The sequence below is a fragment of the Pseudophryne corroboree genome, chromosome 1 (genome assembly GCF_028390025.1).
Source record: "Pseudophryne corroboree isolate aPseCor3 chromosome 1, aPseCor3.hap2, whole genome shotgun sequence".
Taxonomy (NCBI): domain Eukaryota; kingdom Metazoa; phylum Chordata; class Amphibia; order Anura; family Myobatrachidae; genus Pseudophryne; species Pseudophryne corroboree.
The window spans coordinates 101,221,634-101,240,162 of NC_086444.1; the positions used below are offsets into that span (position 1 = coordinate 101,221,634).

At 48.4% G+C, this 18,529-nt stretch overlaps 1 protein-coding gene across 1 annotated transcript in view; it reads left to right on the forward strand.

The window, feature by feature from the left end:
• The window catches only part of NNT (nicotinamide nucleotide transhydrogenase), a 227,709-nt gene that overhangs the window by 160,513 nt on the left and 48,667 nt on the right, over nucleotides 1-18,529 (forward strand). Inside the window, exons 16-17 of the mRNA XM_063961809.1 lie at nucleotides 2,075-2,235; nucleotides 4,213-4,392. Coding sequence (XP_063817879.1) covers nucleotides 2,075-2,235; nucleotides 4,213-4,392 — 341 coding nt within the window. The remainder of the gene's footprint in view (nucleotides 1-2,074; nucleotides 2,236-4,212; nucleotides 4,393-18,529) is intronic.

Genomic DNA, 18,529 nt, shown 5'->3' on the forward strand with positions numbered 1-18,529 from the left:
TATTAATCCAGTATTCATCATAAATCATAATATGAATTTACATATTGTAATACACATATAGCCACATATCCTAAATATATATATATAATATACATATAGTCGGATTGCCCCGAGCCTTCTGGTCCCCAGTGACATTAATGTGTTCTGAACGTGTATGACCATGAACTGAAAAGCCACAGTTGTGGATCTACCAGGAAACATTATAGTCGACAGAAAACCCCAGTATTCGTCGACAGCAGGGATTAGTAACCAGGGAAAATTACCGTCTTGCGACCCCAAGGGGTCAGAGGGAAGTAACGTACAACTTTATATACACAGGTATAAGTCATATACAGCATGTCCAGTTACCCCCGGTGACCGTTGGTGCCGACAGGGTCACCCACATACCATTGTGTCCCCCATAAATATATACTTCTTAGTTGTAGCAAGTACCCACGTGCGTCGGCGATGCCGACCGTGAACCCATATGTGTTTATAAGTGAACACTCACGCCTGTCGACACAAGTGTACTAAACAGGATATTTTTGACAGGGAGCACATAAAACTACCCACAAGAATGATTGCATGTCCAATCCTAACTCAACTAGTGTTATATATGTGTATATAACACTAAAACACAGTGCCCCCCCCCCCCCCCCCTTGTTTGTGCAATACATACATCTTGGCGGGGACAGGGAAAAAATGGCGCTGACCCTGTTTGTGTGAGGGCTAAGCCCCGCCCCCCTCGTCGCGCTATAGCTCCTTATATTACAGATATACAGGTCTGGCACCGTATATAGTGTAAACACACTATATCATATGAAACTAATGCTGCTCAGGGCGCCCCGCACCCAAGCAAGCCCTTCAGCGCGTGGGCGCACCGGCGCGCAGCGCGCCCGCAGGTAGCAAATGGCGGGGGTAACGGCCGTGGCGTCCGGGGATCGTTTGTACCTCCTCTCCCCGCTCCGTAACTGCCGCTCAGGGTGCTCCCCCCCAGCGCCCCGCACCCATGGAAGCCGGCGGCGCTGGAGGAAATGGCGCATAGCGCGCTATAAGCCGCCGGCGGGGTCCGGGATACGGAGCCCCGGCCCCTCAACTACCATACAGTGCTAATAAAAACCTGTACCTTGCTGCCCAGGGCGCCCCCCCCCCCCAGGCCCCGCACCCGTGGAAGCCGGCGGCGGGGGATCAAAGGCGCGCAGCGCGCCGTTGCTGGCGAGGGTATGAGACACGGTGCCAAGGCACCAAAAACTTTCACTGCCGGCCCTTTTCCAGAAAACAGTAACTTGTTGCCCAGGGCGCTCCCCCCCCCCCCCAGCGCCCTGCACCCTGTGAGTGCGTTGGTGTGTGGGAGCATGGAGCGCAGCGCGACCGCTGTACCTCCGTCACTGAAGTCTTCTGCCGTCTGAAGTCTTCTGTTCTTCACATACTCACCCGGCTTCTTTCTGCTGGCTTCTGTGAGGGGGGTGACGGCGTGGCTACGGGAACAAGCAGCTAGGCGCACCAAGTGCTCGAACCCTCTGGAGCTAATGGTGTCCAGTAGCCGAGAAGCAGAGCCTTTGAACTAAGAAGAAGTAGGTCCTGCTTCTCTCCCCTCACTCCCACGCTGCAGGGAGCCTGTAGCCAGCAGGTCTACCTGAAAATAAAAAACCTAACATAAAGTCTTTCAGAGAAACTCAGTAGAGCTCCCCTAGTGCGTGTCCATTCACTCCTGGGCACAAAGTCTAACTGAGGTCTGGGGGAGGGGCATAGAGGGAGTAGCCAGTTCACACCCAGTTTAAGTCTTTATAGTGTGCCCAAGCTCCTGCGGATCCGTCTAAACCCCATGGTCCTTTTGGAGTTCCCAGCATCCTCTAGGACGTAAGAGAAATCACAGAACTACCTGTATTAAGTCTAAAACAAAAATAAATTTCTTTTAAAAGTAGTCTGTCCGCCCTGCGCTAGAATAATGTTTGCAAAAACCACTGGATCATTTGCAGGTATTTAACCTCAGGGAGTTTTCCTGCATTCATCTCCCACTCTACTGGAAACTGATGTTATGTGACAGTGCTGCTTTATTTTCTAAAGTCTCTTCTTACTTTCCTTCCATAAACAGGAGTCCTGAACTCTGCCCCTCTCCTTCTGCCGGGAAGACACGCTCTAAATGCTGGATTACTCGCAGCCAGTGTCGGTGGGATGATCCCGTACATGCTGGACCCAAGTTACACAACTGGCATTGCGTGCCTAGGCTCCGTCTCTGCCCTCTCTGCTGTTATGGTAAGTGTCAAAACAAACCTCCCCGTCTGTCGTTCAGTGCGCTCATTAAATGGAATGCTTCTAAATAGGAAAGAGTGCGAGAGCGTTTATTGTGTAACAGTTTTTTTTTACTATAGTGGCATTTAATAGCACCTTTTGGTTAGTACACATTGGGGCATATTCAGTTAGCTGCGGGGCTTACTGTGGGAGGATAGCCTCAAGTTTTAACGCCCAAAGCTGTTCAACTTTAAGCCAACTTTTGCTCCCGTAGAAAGCCATGGGTAATGCTCGTTAACCCATAGATTCCGGTTTAAGTGCACGGAGCTATGGTTAACTCTCTCGCTGCGGTAAGGCCAAAAAGCCTTACTTACCGTCAGGGGTGTAAGTTCCTCCCAGTCGCCCGGAGGCAAGTTGAAATTTGGTGCCCCCCCTCCTTAAAAAAGGGGAAAACAAATATAGTGTGCGTGAATAAATATCACGACGGGTCCCATCTCAAGGTCCAGCAGTAGTGTCACTTACTGCAGCGCGGGCTAAGCGGTACCAGACAGGTGCCATCCTATACCCCATTGCTGGAGTTAGCAGGGCTCCTGGGGCAGAGCTGATTAACTCTGCATTAGCGGGTGCGCCCCAGAGCTCAGTTGGAAGAGCAGCAGTCATGTTTGGATCCAGCTGTGAACCACACAGGTACTGCCGTACATACCCCTTCAGAGCTTGGTGCCCGGAGGCAGGCGTCTCCATTGCCTCTGGGAGTTCCGCCCCTGCTTACCGCATATCTCTGTTTGCACCTCAGGAGGGTGCAAACAGAAGTCAGCTGTAAACTGAGCCTGTGGCCTGCAATTGAATAGACCCAGGCACTGCTACATGTCGGTGGTAAGCTCAACAACTAATTGAATATGCCTCATGGGGCCTGAATCTTATTCGGACGCAATGGACTGATTTGTTTTGTATCTGTGCATGCATCTCGATAGCATGCACACAGAGGGGTCAATCCAATTAGCAGCGGTGATCTTAGAGCCGTGGTGGTAGCGGGCGCACTTTACGGTAGGCTGAATTTACACAAAAGTGCTCGCCACCCCATAGAGGTCAGAGCAGTTTTGTGGCGAATTGGGGTGCCGTTTCCGGTGTTGAAACTCCGCGGCTAAATCATTTCACCCTAGAGTCAGATTTGCGATTTAAGGCAATGGTCCAAGTTTGGATGGTGCATTTAAAGATTCACCCATGGGTATTTCAGCAGGTATGGACACTTACAGTGGACGTCAGTCCTTGCACATTCTCATTCTCATCTACACCAGGGAAGGGTTTTGTAGTGGCATTTGCGGGCGTGCAGGACTCACTAGCCGGGGACGCCCGGCCAAGTTTATACCAGCCCTTGCCGGAGAGGTAGTATACGTTTATATTTATCTGGAACTACATCTACAAATTCTCCTGTTCCCTCCCTATTGCACAATTAGGATTTAATATATTGGATAGCCATTTTATCACACGGCTGAACCTTTATATCACCTGAGACAGATATAGGTGTATTATTAACCTACATGTTTTATAACTGTACTGTTTAAGAGAATAAATTCTTTACATTTTATACGTTGTGCTCTCTATTTTATATAGCTGCTGACACACAGCGCAGCCACTTTTCTTGTTCTATAGTCTTCCAATCCATCTCACATAGTGGTGTAGCAAGCGCAGTGTCTCAGGAGCCTGTTGTACCTTAATTTGTTGGCTTTATTTAAATGATTGATTTGTTTGAGGCGCTGAACAAGTAGTTTCTTTTGTTGTTCTGTGCAACCGGCAAAAGACACTGATGTGGCGTAGAATCAGCCCTATAACCTGAGGTTCTGCCTGTGGAGCTCTGACAAAGCAGAGGTGGGTTGTAAGATACACAGAACAGGTTACAAGAAGCACAAAGGTTTAGAAAACAATGAAAATACTTTATAATGTGTATTTCCTCTATATTTGGCCTGTTAGTTAAACTTGCCTTTTGTTGTGTGTTCCCTGCAGGGCGTTACCCTAACAGCGGCCATCGGAGGGGCTGACATGCCAGTTGTCATCACAGTGTTAAACAGTTACTCTGGCTGGGCCCTGTGTGCCGAGGGATTCCTGCTGAACAACAACTTGCTGACCATTGTTGGAGCTCTCATCGGATCCTCCGGAGCAATCCTGTCCTACATCATGTGTGTGGTAAGGAAACCGTACATTCTTTGTTATGAAAGAGACTTTTTTTTTGTTTGCCAAGCAAGCAATAAGGGATGTTAAACAAGCACACTGCTGATCTACTCCCCCCCCCCCGACCATCCCACCCACCCCCAATGTAGCAGGTGCTAAAGGGCCCCATACACTCGTGATCACCCCGGCAGCCTCCCGGAGGGCAGGATTGCCCAAGATACATTGTATGCTGTTCTTTTGCATACGATGTGTCTTGGGCTATCCCAACCATGCCCCCAGGTCGGACCTGATTGAATGTGCAGCACATTCAATCTGGAGGATCCGATCTGATGCTCACGGGAACGCAGATCGGATCGGAAACACCTCCAAAATGTCCGATTTCATCCGATATATCGGGCTGAATGGCCGAAATCGGGCATTATCGCTCTAGTGTATGTGGCCCTTAAGGTGTAAATGGATGTTTTATTTATTTTTTAGGCCAAGCAACAAAACTACTGTCTAGTTACAATGTATACAAAGTACAAACCTGTGCTTTCCGGTCGTGTCCAGTGGTAAACAATGCTAAACAGATTTACCTGGAGAACAAAGTGACGATAATCTGAAACCCACCGTTCAGTGCCTATTGCAACCACACACTCACACTTAGGGCCACATTCTGCCAGTTGGATGGTCCTGATCTGTACAAAAAGTATTCATCTCATTCCATTGAAACATCTGAAACCTTTTAAAAGCAAATGTAAAAAAATGAGAACTAAATCTCCCAGCAGCCTCCTCCCAGTGAGTGCCGAAAACCCCAGAACCATTTTTTTTAATTGGATACCGCAGACATCTGGAGCGTGCATACCTGCGGTACTCCAAAATTTGGCGGGAGGTAAGGTTTTTTCTCTCTAGCATCCATAAGGGATATTGGTGACCGATTAGTACGATGGGGTATAGACGGGTCCAAAGGAGCCAGTGCACTTTAAATTTCTTCAACTGGGTCTGCTGGCTCCTCCCCTCTATGCAACAGCATACCTGCGCCGTGGGAGTTAGGAGGGGATGGTCACCAGCCTCTTGATGTGCAGAGCTGCTTCCCCGCTGCAGGACCACCGTCCTGAGGAGCGGTTTGTTGAGTGGGGCATGGCGCCTTGGCTGCCGCAGCATGCAGTACACCCCTAACGCTCCCTGATCATCGGTGGTGAGTACACACTGGGGACCCCGCTTGGGGGGTCCCCCGGTTCACTGTGCGGCAGAAACGTGGGTGAGGCATACGGGTCTCTCCTGTGGGGGGGACCTGCTGTAGCCCCTGGGTGAGACTGGCTAAATATTCTTGTGCCAAGCATTTATGTGAGGCTACAAGCACATAAGCAGACATGGCCAGTATAAATATTACACATTATCTCCAGCGCCATTACGAGGGGGAGGAGCTACATCAGAGCGGGCTCAGCGGCATTTTGGCGCCTTTCTCTGCATAAGCAGCAGCAGCCTCATACAGCTTCTCCATAATGGTCACACGCTGGATCACTGGTACCGGGTGTAGAGGGTGATAAAGCTAAATATTTATCGTATATAATACCCTTTATCAGGTCTAAGAACACTGTACGCTATCTACGTATGAAGTACCGTAAGGGTACGCTAGTTGCGTAACAATCGCTTTGCCGTGATCGAGACGCTCAAGCGTCACGTTCACTCACGGCCAAGAGATCACAGGCAGGCACGTTATTGGCTGTTGACTAACGTAATGATTCGCTATAGCGTAGCGGACGCTCGGGACCACGAGGAGATCACCAGCGGCGCTGACGCTCACTCTATTAAACCTTTGTATCTAAACCATAAACAGTGTATTGTGCAATAAAACCTTAGTGTAATGTTAGAGTGTAAATGCAACACAGTATAACCTTATTACCTTAAAAGCTGTTTGAGCTTAACCAACGCTCTGAGAATACTAGACACTATAAGAAATACACCGATACCTGGGCTTAGGGTCCAACGCCTAATATGTATATATTTTGAATGATAAACTTGCAAAAGAATTAATACAAATACAAATCATACACTACAATATAACATAGACTACCTAACCAGATAACTACACAGGAAATATAATACAATTACTATTTAAAGGAAAATAAGAGAGAAAGAGGAGAAGGGAGAGGGAGAGAGAGAAATTGGCCCACAATAACAAGAAGATCAATATAGTTGCGGAGAAACACTTACGCACAAGGGGAAACGATCGCATGCGCCTCGATATCCAGCTCCCGATTATCAGCAATGAGAACCGTTGAAGAGAGTGAACTGGATATGGTCGGCCTGCCTATTTATGCCCCACACACAATGCAATTCAATGGTCCCTACAATCTCATTGTTCATTGGACACAGGAATTCGGCTTCGCATTATAACAAAAGGTCATAGGTTGATTCATACAGGTGGGCTGTGACTATTTCCAACAGCTCAGGTGGGAGGGAAACTGGGTTTCCCGCCGCATGGGTAATAAAGTGCAAATAAAGTAAATGTTCATAAACTTCTTATGTCCATAACTATTCGCACGAGCGATTAATATGTTTCAAACCAACACCGGAATATTGCTAATTAAATACTCTTCCGATGGGTACCAAACACCACTGTATTACTCCTGTCTGACCCTTCGTATCAAACAAAGAGGGATTTCTCTGTTCATGAACATTCTATATTAACCAAACTTTCAGAATCTATCAAAGGGACCATGATCTACAAAATACATTATATAGTCAAAATATGTAATGATTGAGTCGCACGCTACGATCACATAAACTCTACCGTAAATACGCATACCGTGCGCCTGCGGGTGCCCGCGACTGTGAGTATGCGCACGTACGGGAGAGCGTACGCATGCGCAGCACGGACCTGTGTGAGGTGCAAATATGGTAGTGTGTATAGAGATATTTTTCTGACTTTGACAAGGGGAAGAGCCGCTATATCGTGCACTAATATCATTCCTCTGAGGGAATTTTCAGAAGACAGTCTCACTGTTGGTTATGTATATTTAAAACGCTGATAGCCTCGCTGGAGCTGTGCAGCGTTGGGTGCGCTGGTGTCCTCTCTCCTGTGTCCTCACATGCAATAGGGCAGGCTTGTATTGTATTTCAGGCTGTGTTGTATGTGTATTGTACCTGATTTTCTTCTTCATAATGGTAAAACAGAAGTTATGCAGTGTATGTAATGCTAGATTCTCCCCTATCTCATCTGGCTCAATATCATGTGAAAACGAAAATGGATTTATTGTGGGGGAAATAGCGCACTGAGCTACCTGTCTAGTGGTATAACAAAATTGAAGAGACCGGAATCAGAAGAATCTTTAATTTTAATGATATCTAATGTTAACCATTGCTTGTTGAATTTTAAACTTATCAAAATGACAAACGCCCGGCGGTGCTCCCTTGAGTTGTTAAGGACACATTAGTTAATGAACAAGAGAGAAAAGACAACTCCTTTTTATGGGGCACTCATTATTAGTAATCTAAAAAGATTTAGAGTGCCCCATAAAAAGGAGTTGTCTTTTCTCTCTTGTTCATTACTCAATATCATGTGAGCAATGTAGTCGGTCATCACAAAATGCTGATAACGATATGGGGGATTGTCAAGAGCCCTCCTGGCTGGGGGCTATCAAAACTATGATGTCTGATATGTCATCCCAACCACACTGCAAATGCCAATAAGACTCAGGAACTGCAACAAGCAGTGGCAAATCTGGCTGCTAAACATATCGCCCTGTCTACTGCAGGTGCACAAAAAACGTGCTTTACCTGCACTACTGTCAGATACTGATGATATACAGTATGATGTGGATCCCATTAGTGGGGACGCCACACCTACACAGGGTATTGAACCGCTCATATTGGCTATTAGGGATGTGTTAAAGCCCCCCCTGGAGGATGCTAATAATCAGCAGTCATTTTTGGATGATTGATTTTAAAATAGCCTGGAAAAATCCAGATAAAAAAGGTGTCCAAGCGGTTTTTGCATGCCTTCCCCTTTGCCCCTGAAGGCAGGAAATTCTGGGAAGAATCTCCAGCAGTAGACATCTCAGTCTCTCGCCTCTCTAAAAAGGCGGTACTTCCTGCTCCGGGCTCCTTTACGGTAAAGGACCCGGCAGATAGGAAAATTGAGATCTGAAATCTAGCTACACTGCTGCAGGTGTAGCTCAAAGGCCGTTCATTGCAGGTTGCTGGATGACACATGCAATTCATTCCTGGGTTACTCAAATTCAGGAAGGTCTCTCGGGTGATATGACCTTAGTTACTACTGTAACTTTCCTAAAACACATTCAGGACACGGCAAGAGTCCTCTGACTCCCTTAAAGAGATTGGTAGTATTAATGCTAGGACCACGGCTATGGCTGTGTCTGCGCGCAGAACCATATGGTTGCATCAGTGGATTGCTGATGCTGACTCCAAACGTAATGTGGAATCTCCTCCCTTCGCAGGTGAATGGCTTTTTGGAGGTGAATTGGACGCATGGATTTCCAAAGCAACTGCTGGGAAATCCACGTTTCTCTCTTCGGGGGCTCCGCCTGCTAGACGTACCTACCCGGGACCGTCTACTCAGTCCTTTCGGTCCTCCAGATTTCGATCTAGGGCCAGGGGGGCCTCCAACGCAGCTAGAGGCTCCAGAGGAAAACCAAAGAAACCTGCTGTTGCCGGATCTCAGGAGCAGAGCCACCAGTTCTGCTTCCGCAAAGACTTCAGCATGACGGTGCCCACCCCAAGGGGATCTCGTGGTGGGAACTCTGTTACGTCACTGCATCGACATCTGGGAGGGTTCCTGCCAAGATGCTTGGATAAGGGACCTTATCTCTCTGGGTTACAAGCTGGAGTTCGACGGTGCTCCTCCCCAACAATTTTTCAAATCAGGCTTACCAGCTTTGGAAAATATGCGTGGTATGCTACTACTGGCCATAAACAAGTTGGTCCAGTCCCAGGTCATTGTTCCAGTACCCCTACAACAAGTACAGGGTTACTACTCCAGTCTGTTTGTTGTACCAAAACCAGACGGGTCTGTGAGACCCATTCTGAATCTGAAGTCCTTGAATCCTTACCTGAAGGTTTTCAAATTCAAGATGGAATCTTTGAGAGCAGTGATCACAGGCCTGGACCAACAGAAATTCCTAGTGTCCCTGGATATCAAGGTCGCTTACCTCCATATCCCAATTTGGCTTCCTCATCAGGCCTATCTGCGGTTCGCCCTACTGAACGATCACTACCAGTTTAAGGTGTGTTCACGAAGGTGATGGCGGAAATTATGTTTCAGCTCAGGGTCCAGGGGTCGACGTAATTTCATACCTGGATCATCTCCTGATAAAAGTGAGTTCCAGGGAGCTTCTATTGCTCCATATAGATCGCACTATCCAACTTCTGTTTTACCACGGGTGGATCCTCAATCTGCAGAAGTCACTCCTGGAACCGTCTCAGCGGCTCCTGTTCCTGGGGATGCTCCTGAATACTGTAGCACAGAAAGTGTTCCTCCCAGAGGAAAAAGTGAGAACACTTCAAGAAATGGTTTGCATGGTGCTCTGACCTGCTCGAGTATCCATTCATCTTTGCATAAAATTGTTGGGAAAGATGGTGGCCTTGTACGAGGCGATTACAGTTCGGAAGGTTTCATGCCAGACCGTTCCAATTGGATATCCTGAACAAGTGGTCCGGCTCCCATCTTCAGATGCACCGGATGATTCGGCTGTCATCCCAGGCCAGGATTTCACTCCTGTTGTGGCTACAGTCTTCCAACCTGCAGGAAGGTAGACTCTTTGGGATTCAGGATTGGATCCTCCTCACGACGCTTGCGAGTCTGAGAGGATGGGGAGCTGTCACCCAGGGGGTGCAATTCCAGGGCAGGCGCTCCTAAGAGGCCCTCCTTCCGATCAACATCCTGGAACTTCGGGCCATCTACAATGCTCTGATTCGGGCCTCCCCTCTACTCAGGGATCAGGCGATCCAGGCCCAGTCGGACAATGCCACGGTTGTGGAGTACATCAGTCGACAAGGAGGGACAAAAAGCAGAGCCTGCATGCGAGAAGTGTCAAGAATACTCTTCTGGGCAGAAAGAAATGCAAGAGCACTGTCCGCAATCTTCATTCTGGGGGTGGGCAACTGGGAAGTGGACTTCCTCAGTCGCCACGATCTCCACCCAGGGGAGTGAGGACTACACCCTCAGGTGTTTCAACAGATCGACAGGTGGGGCTGCCCACAGATCGACATGATGGCCTCTCGCCTCGACAAGAAACTTCATTGCTATTACTCACGAACCAGAGACCCTCAGGCGAGCGCAGTGGAAGCGCTGACAAAGCCTTGGCCTTACCAGCTGGTCTACCTATTTCCTCCAATTCCGTTGATCCCCAGGGTATTCAAGAAGGATCATGCATCTAGGAGTACAGGCAATCTTGATTGCCCTGGCTTGGCCCCGTAGAGCGTGGTATGCTGCTCTTCTGGACATGTCCGTAGAGGACCCTTGGCCTCTGCCGCTAAGAAGAGATCTTCAGCAAGGACAGTTCGTCTACCCGGACTTACGGTGGCTTCGTTTGAAGGCATGGAAGTTGAGCGGAACTTCCTAGCTCACAAAGGGCTTTCCAAAAAGGTCATTGCCACTATGGTGCAAGCCAGAAAACCTGTGATGTCAAAACACTATCATATCTGGCAGAGATATGTCTCTTGCTGCGAGGAACGCACATATCCATCTGCGGAATTCCACTTGGGAAGTTTCCTTCGTTTCCTGCAGACTGGATTGGATAAAAGTTTACGTCTTGGATCCATTAAGGTCCAGATTTCCACTCTTTCCGTCGTCGTCCAGTAGAAGTTGGATTTCCTGCCGGAAATTCAGACCTTCTTGCAAGGGGTGCTTCACATACAACCTCCGTTTGTGCCGCCTACGGCACCTTGGGATTTGGATGTGGTGTTATACTTTCTACAGTCCTCCTGATTTGAACCTCTGATGACGGTAGAAGACAAGTACCTCACGTGGAAGACGGTGATGTTACTGGCCCTGGCTTCTGCTAGATGTGTCTCAGAATTAGGGGCCTTATCGTGTAAAAGTCCCTACTTGGTCTTTTACGAAAACAGAGCAGAGCTCAGGTCTAGACATCAGTTCCTGCCGAAGGTAGTCTCCGCGTTTCACTTGAATCAACCTATTGTGATTCCATCCAGTTCTGGCACTTCTGCCCCTCCGGAGGCATTGGATGCAGTGCAAGCCTTGAAAATCTATATCAAGAGGACGGCTCGGATCAGAAAGACGGATTCCTTGTTCGTGTTGTATGATGCGCAGAAGAATTGTTGCCCTGCTTCAAAGCAGTCCATTGCTCATTGGATTCGGCTTACTATCCAACAGGCCTATGTGTTGACAGCCTTACCTGTTCCACACACTCTGAAGGCCCACTCTACGAGATCGGTGGGATCTTCCTGGGCGGCTGCTCGTGGAGTCTCGGCCCTCCAACTGTGCCGAGCTGCTATCTGGTCGGCGAAGAACGCCTTTGAGAAGTTCTTCAAATTTGATACCCTGGCCAAAGATGATACCCAGGTTGGGCAGGCGGTACTGCAGACGTCTCCGCACGTTCCTGCCCGTTCTGGAAGCTTTGGGACATCCCCATCGTACTAATCTGTCCCCAATATCCCTTATGGATTCTAGAGAAAATAGGATTTTAAATACCGACCAGTAAATCCTTTTCTCGTAGTCCTTAAGGGATATTGGGCGCCCGCCTCTGTGCGGTGACTTTCTGCAGGTTCTCTGTTATGTGTTACTTGTTCAGCTATTGCTGTTAATGTTGCTGGCCCAGTCATGTTTTGGTGTGCTGGTGCGTAAATCTCACGACACTTATTGTTATGTTCCTTCTCTCAAGTATGTCATTCTCCTTCGGGCACTGTTTTACCTATAACTGCCCTGTAGGAGGAGGCATAGAGGGGAGGAGCCAGCACACCCAGTTAAAGAAATTTAAAGTGCACTGGCTCCTTTGGACCCGTCTAAACTCCATCGTACTAATCTGTCCCCAATATCCCTTATGGACTACGAGAAAAGGATTTACCGGTAGGTATTTAAAATCCTATTTTATCTCGCTCTCAATTGAATTCCCCCCTATATCAGAAAGAGGTAGGTCAATGCCAGTGGTGAATAGATGGTTCTGTAATCAGTAAAATTATGCTGTAGAGGTGCTCCCACGAGAATAAAAACGAGTATACAGAAAAAGAAAAGTACTCTCTTGGTTGGGGCACAGACCTAACTGAACTTTTAAAAGTAACCTGAATACAGGTTGAGTATCCCTTATCCAAAATGCTTGGGACCAGAGGTATTTTGGATAGCGGATTTTTCCGTATTTTGGAATAATTGCATACCATAATGAGATATCATGGTGATGGGACCTAAATCTAAACACAGAATGCATTTATGTTACATATACACCTTATACACACAGCCTGAAAGTAATTTTAGCCAATATTTTTTATAACTTTGTGCATTAAACAAAGTGTGTCTACATTCACACAATTTATTTGTTTCATATACACCTTATATACACAGCCTGAAGGTCATTTAATACAATATTATTAATAACTTTGTGTATTAAACAAAGTTTGTGTACATTGAGCCATCAAAAAACAAAGGTTTCACTATCTCACTCTCACTCAAAAAAGTCCGTATTTCGGAATATTCCGTATTTCGGAATATTTGGATATGGGATACTCAACCTGTATAAAGAGTTTTAGTGTAGACATTTAATTGATGTCTACACTAAATGTGTAATGTCCCAGCAAGGAAAAGCAGTGTCTGTTGCTAGCAGAAGGGGCTACATGGCGCTGGGGGCTTTGATGTCTGAAGTGGTTTGAGGAGCAGCGGAAGCATGTAAATGAGGGAATTAAGTGGGGGGATCTGCATCAAAGTTGTGGCCGTCTTCTATATTGTGTGCTTTTAATCAGTGTCATCTTTAATCAGTTTACTTTAAAGCGTGCAGATAACACAATATTTGTTTACCTCCAAGTCATGTAATGGTTATTTAGCTAATTCTAAATTATTATTTTGTTTTTAACCGTCTGATTTGTGCGGATAAGTCTTGTTAACATCAAAGCTGTGTTTGGCTGTCTGGCTTATTTGTGTTTTCTAAGAGTCTGTTGGTTCTTGAAAGATGTGTGTTTCGTATTCGGTAGTAGTTTCCGCTGTTTATTATGACCGCACTGAATGGTGCCCCTGAGTTCTAGGGTTACTGACAATTGACGGTCCATCCCACACACCTTGTAGGACTGCTCCAAGAAGACCACACCGTAGGCCTAATATTTCCATGGCTGGTTAGTGCCATAAAATACAATTTCCTCAGTGATAATATATATTTCTTCCACGTCTACTAGGGGCACAGGAGATAACGCTGGGTATAGGATGGCTGGGAGCAAGGCAGGCACCAAAGGGGTTACTTTTAATTACCCAGCATGCCTTTCCTTCCTGTCCAGTATACCCCGCCCCCCATCTCGGGCCCGCCAGGGTTTTTTGGTGCCTCAGGCACCAGCTATTAGTTACTTTTTTTTCTTCTTCTTAGTGCTGCAGCGAAGATGAGCGGGCTGCTGGCAGACTTAACGTCCAGCAAGTCCGCTCCATCACCCGGCAGCCTCTGGCGGCAGTGCTAGTGATGGGGCTAGCGTCTTCCGCCACGGGACTCTGAGCCACTACAGTGACCTCACCACGCAGCCATACCTGTGCCGGAGGGTAAGATGACCGGCTCCCGGTGCGCTGGGAGCTGCGCCTAGCGGCAATCCCCTCCCGCTTACAGGAGACAGCGGGAGGGCAGATGAGTGGGTGCCCAATGTTCTGCGCCATCACCACTGGACCACCAGGGCACAAAAGCAGGTTAGGCATGCAGGTCCTGGGGTTTCTTATCTGAGGGGGAGGGTGCCCAACCTGCAGCCCCTCCCCCGCCCCTAGGGCTTGCTAATAGCATAGCTCATGACCTGCCCTTAGGTTTCTCCTCTTACTTCCTCTATCAGTCCCACCCTAAAAACACTGGGCAGCCATTTTAGATCACTAGGTGGCTGGGACTTGCAGGAGTAAGGAAGGTCTGGCCTCTGTCTCCACTGTACCTCGTTCCAGTAGTCGGGTCCAGCTTTTTTCTCCTGCCTGCATATTAATGCTGGCCAGTTGAGTGTCTTGGTCTATTTCTTTTGAAGCATTGGGTGTCTGTGTGACTGTTGTGGGGTGTTGGAGTTTAAGGTGATTTAACCTAGCACCACTGATACAGGACCTGCTCCTTCAGTGGGGGCCTCACGGTCATCTTACACTGCACTGTGGTTATTATTTAACACTCACTGGGCTGTGAAGTTCTCACTCCCTTTTCCCATTTATTACTCACGACTACATTCTCAAATATTATCATGTCGTCCAGAGACAAGAAGACAGTGGCTCCTGAGCCTTGCACTTGCCGTGTCTGTTAGAACATTTTGTCTCCACAGGATCCTATTGATGCTGACGTGTGCAAGGAATGTGTGACAGCTCCGTCTCAGGACATCCCTGTACCGGTGATAGTTTCTCAGGAACCAGCCTGGGCAACCTCGTTGACGCAGGTAATGGCGCAGCTTGTTGAGCGCTTAGCCACTACGCAAGTGGTTCCGCTGGAACCAGCGCCCCCTAGTACTTCCATGTCAGCGCAGGCGGCCCCTCCTCAGGTGGAGCCCCCATGGATGCAATCTTTTGCACAGTCTATTCAGGGCCTTACAAAATTCTCTGCTTCCATGCAACAGCTCATGAGGAGAAAAAAGCGACCCAGACACTCACGCGTCGGCCAAAACCTCTACTCCGCGGTCCGACGGGGATTCGGATTCAGAATTCCACTCGGATCAAGACAGCGCGTATTGGGGATCAGATCTAGACACCTCATCTGGTATGGAGGACTCATTGTCAGCGGCAGAAGTGGAGGCCCTTGTCCGGGAAGTAAGGTCAGTCCGGGATATTGAGGATGAGGACTTCACTCCCAATCTAAGACTCTGGTTTTTAAAAAAACTAAAAAGGAATCGACACAATTTCCTTCTTCTGCACAATTAGAGGACATACTGGAGCTGGCATGGGCTAAGCTGGACAAGGTTCCAGCTCTCTAAAAGGTATAGCACCTTTTATCCACTCCCGCTCAAGGATAGATCCAAGTGGGACACCGGTAGACGCCCATGTGGCGCATCTCATACGTTCTTCAGTGCTTCCCATTCCAGATACCTTGTGTCTTAAGGACCCTACGGATCGGAAGTTGGACACTTTTTTTTCTTAAAACTGCATATACCCATGCGGGCGCAATTACCATACCGGCCCTGGCATCGGTCTGGGTGACAACAGCGGTCGGTAGTTGGACAGCTACAATTGGGCCTGTCGTCCAATGTCAGTAGAAAACAATTATTGGTTCTTGTAGGACATATTCAGAAAGCACATGCCTATCTCTGGGAAGCAGCCATGGATACCGTGGTTCTTACCTCGAAAGTTTGGGATTCAACAGTGGCAGCCAGACGCTCCTTGTGGCTTCGCTCATGTAGAGCAGATGCCTCCTCCAAGAAAGCTCTCGAGGCTCTTCCGTATGCGGGAGATACCCTCTTTGGCCAAGAATTGGTCAAAATTGAGGCATCACTGGCAACTTCTAAAACGTCCTTTCTTCTATCAGTGGCCCCTAGATTCAAGATGTCCGTTTCGCCCACAAGGAAGAGCCAAGGGTCAGGCCTCCTCTATATACCAGGCACCTGCAAATGGCTCCAAGGCTCGTACTAAGCAACCTTGGGCTACCAGACCCCCAGCCTCCAAACCGGCTGACAATCCCAGCAGTGTGACGGGGCGGGCCCCACTGGGGAATCCCAGGGTAGGGGGCCGACTTCTGTCCTTTGTGCCTCGTTGGTTGGAGATCATGATGGAAACCTGGGTCAGAGACGTTGTGTCTCAAGGATATGCTCTGACATTCTGGCACCGGCCTCCAACAAGTTTCTTCACCACGGGTCTTCTGGGGATCCCAAAAAAGCAGAGGCTCTACAATGGTTAATCGGTTCCCTACTCGCCTCCAACGTCATTGTCCCAGTGCCACGGGATCAAAGAGGTCAAGGTTTCTACACTTTGCTCTTTCTGGTTCAGAAACAGGACCGTTCTTTCCGACCGATTCTCAACCTCAAAGAGTTAAACGTTTTCCTGTGAGCCCCCAAGTTCCGCATGGAGTTTGTAAGGTCCATCATATTGGCTCTGGAACCGGGTGACTACATGGCGCCTTTGAATATCAAGGATGCCTATCCTACATGTGCCGATTCGTTCAAGTCACCACCGGTTTCTCAGGTTCACTGTGTGAATGGGGATCACTTCAAGTTTAGAGCCTTGCTGTTTGGCCTCTCCACGGCTCCAAGGGTGTTCATGAAAATCATGGCAGTGATTGTTGCGCACTTACGACGCCGGGGAATTTGCATACTACCTTACTTTGGACGACCTTCTTCTGAATCAGTCCCAAGAAGGGCTCTCAGTACAGCTGCAGTTGGTGGTGGAGACCCTACAATCACACGGCTGGAAGATAAACTGGACAAAATCATCTTTGACGCCCTCAAAAACAATCCTTCATTTAGGGGCGTTATTGGATTCCAGGGTACAGTGTGTTTCTGCCCCAAGACCAGATCCTTGTTCTTCAGACAAGAATTTGAATGCTTCTCCACCACCGAGCAGTATGCATCCATACCTGCATGGGGGTTCAGGGCTCCATGTTGGCGGCGTTCGACATGGTGGAGTACGCTCTGTTCCACTCTCGTCCACTGCAGTTGGAAGTTCTTTGTAAGTGGGACAGCTCTCCGCTCCACATTCGTTCACATGGTCCTCTCTTTGGAAGTTCGGCTGTCATTGGCATGGTGGCTTCTCAGTACCAATCTGGACAAGGGACGTCTCTTTTGGAAACAGGACTGGACCTTTGTCACCATGGCTGCCAGTCTCCGAAGATGGGGGGCAGTCTTAGGAACTCATACGTTCCAAGACCGCTGGTCCTCTCGGGAAAGTACACTTCCAATCAATATCTTGTAACTGAGAGCAATCCTCAAGGCGTTCCTATCTGCTCAATTTCTCCTAGAAACCGGACGGTCAAGGTTTAGTCGGACAATGCAACAGCTGTGGCTTACATCAACCGCCAGGGCGACACGCGCAGTTGTGGTGCCATGCTGGAAGTCCTCAAGATTTTCCTCTGGGCGGAGCACCACCTTCCGGCTTTGTCATTCCCGGAGTACTCAACTGGGAAGCAGACTTCCTAAGTCGTCAGGATGTGCACTCGGGGTGCAGGATGTACATCCAGCGATATTCCAGATGTTGGTCTCCAAGTGGGGGATGCCGGACATAGACCTCATGATGTCTCGTCACAACAAACAGGTCAGCAGATTCGGCTCTCGCACACGGGATCCGGAACAGTGTGGATGCGTTGATAGCTCTATGGACGTTTCCTCTTGTATACGTGTTTCCTCCGTTCTCCCTCATACTCCGGGTAGTTTGGAAATTCAAGCAGGAAGGAGGCACACTGATCATAGTGGTTCCAGATTGGCCACGTCGCCTATGGGTATGCAGATCTCCTCAGCTTGTCCATAGAAGCCCCTTGGCATCTTTATCTATACCCAGATCTCCTGTCACAGGGGCCCTGTCTTCATCCGGATCTCAGCCGCCTCGCTTTGACGGTGTGGCTATTGAGGCATCCGTTCTAAGGAAGAAGGGTTTTTCCAGGAGGGTTATCAAAACTATGCTCGGAGCTCGGAAGTCTTCGTCGGCCAAAGTCTACCATCACATCTAGAAGACTTTTTACCTGGTGCTCTTCTCATCAATTTAATCCTAGGTCTTTTTGACTAGCCAGGCTTTTGGCCTTCCTGCAGTCGGGTTCAGACCTCGGTCTTCGATTGTCGTCCCTATAGGTTCAGGTATCATCCCTCTCTGTACTTTTTCAGAAGCAGATGGCTTCTTTACCTGATGTCAGGACTTTTTTACAGGGAGTCCTTCATGTACAGCCAACTTTTGTGGCTCTGGTAGCTCCCTGGGATCTCTCCCTGGTTCTCCCTGGTGTTACAATCTGCTCCCTTTGAACCGTTGGACTCAGCTGACCTACACTGGCTTACCTGGAAGACCTTGTTCCTCTTGGCAATATCTTCGGCCAGACGGGTCTCGGATCTTAGTGCCTCGTCCTGGCGTTCACCGTAC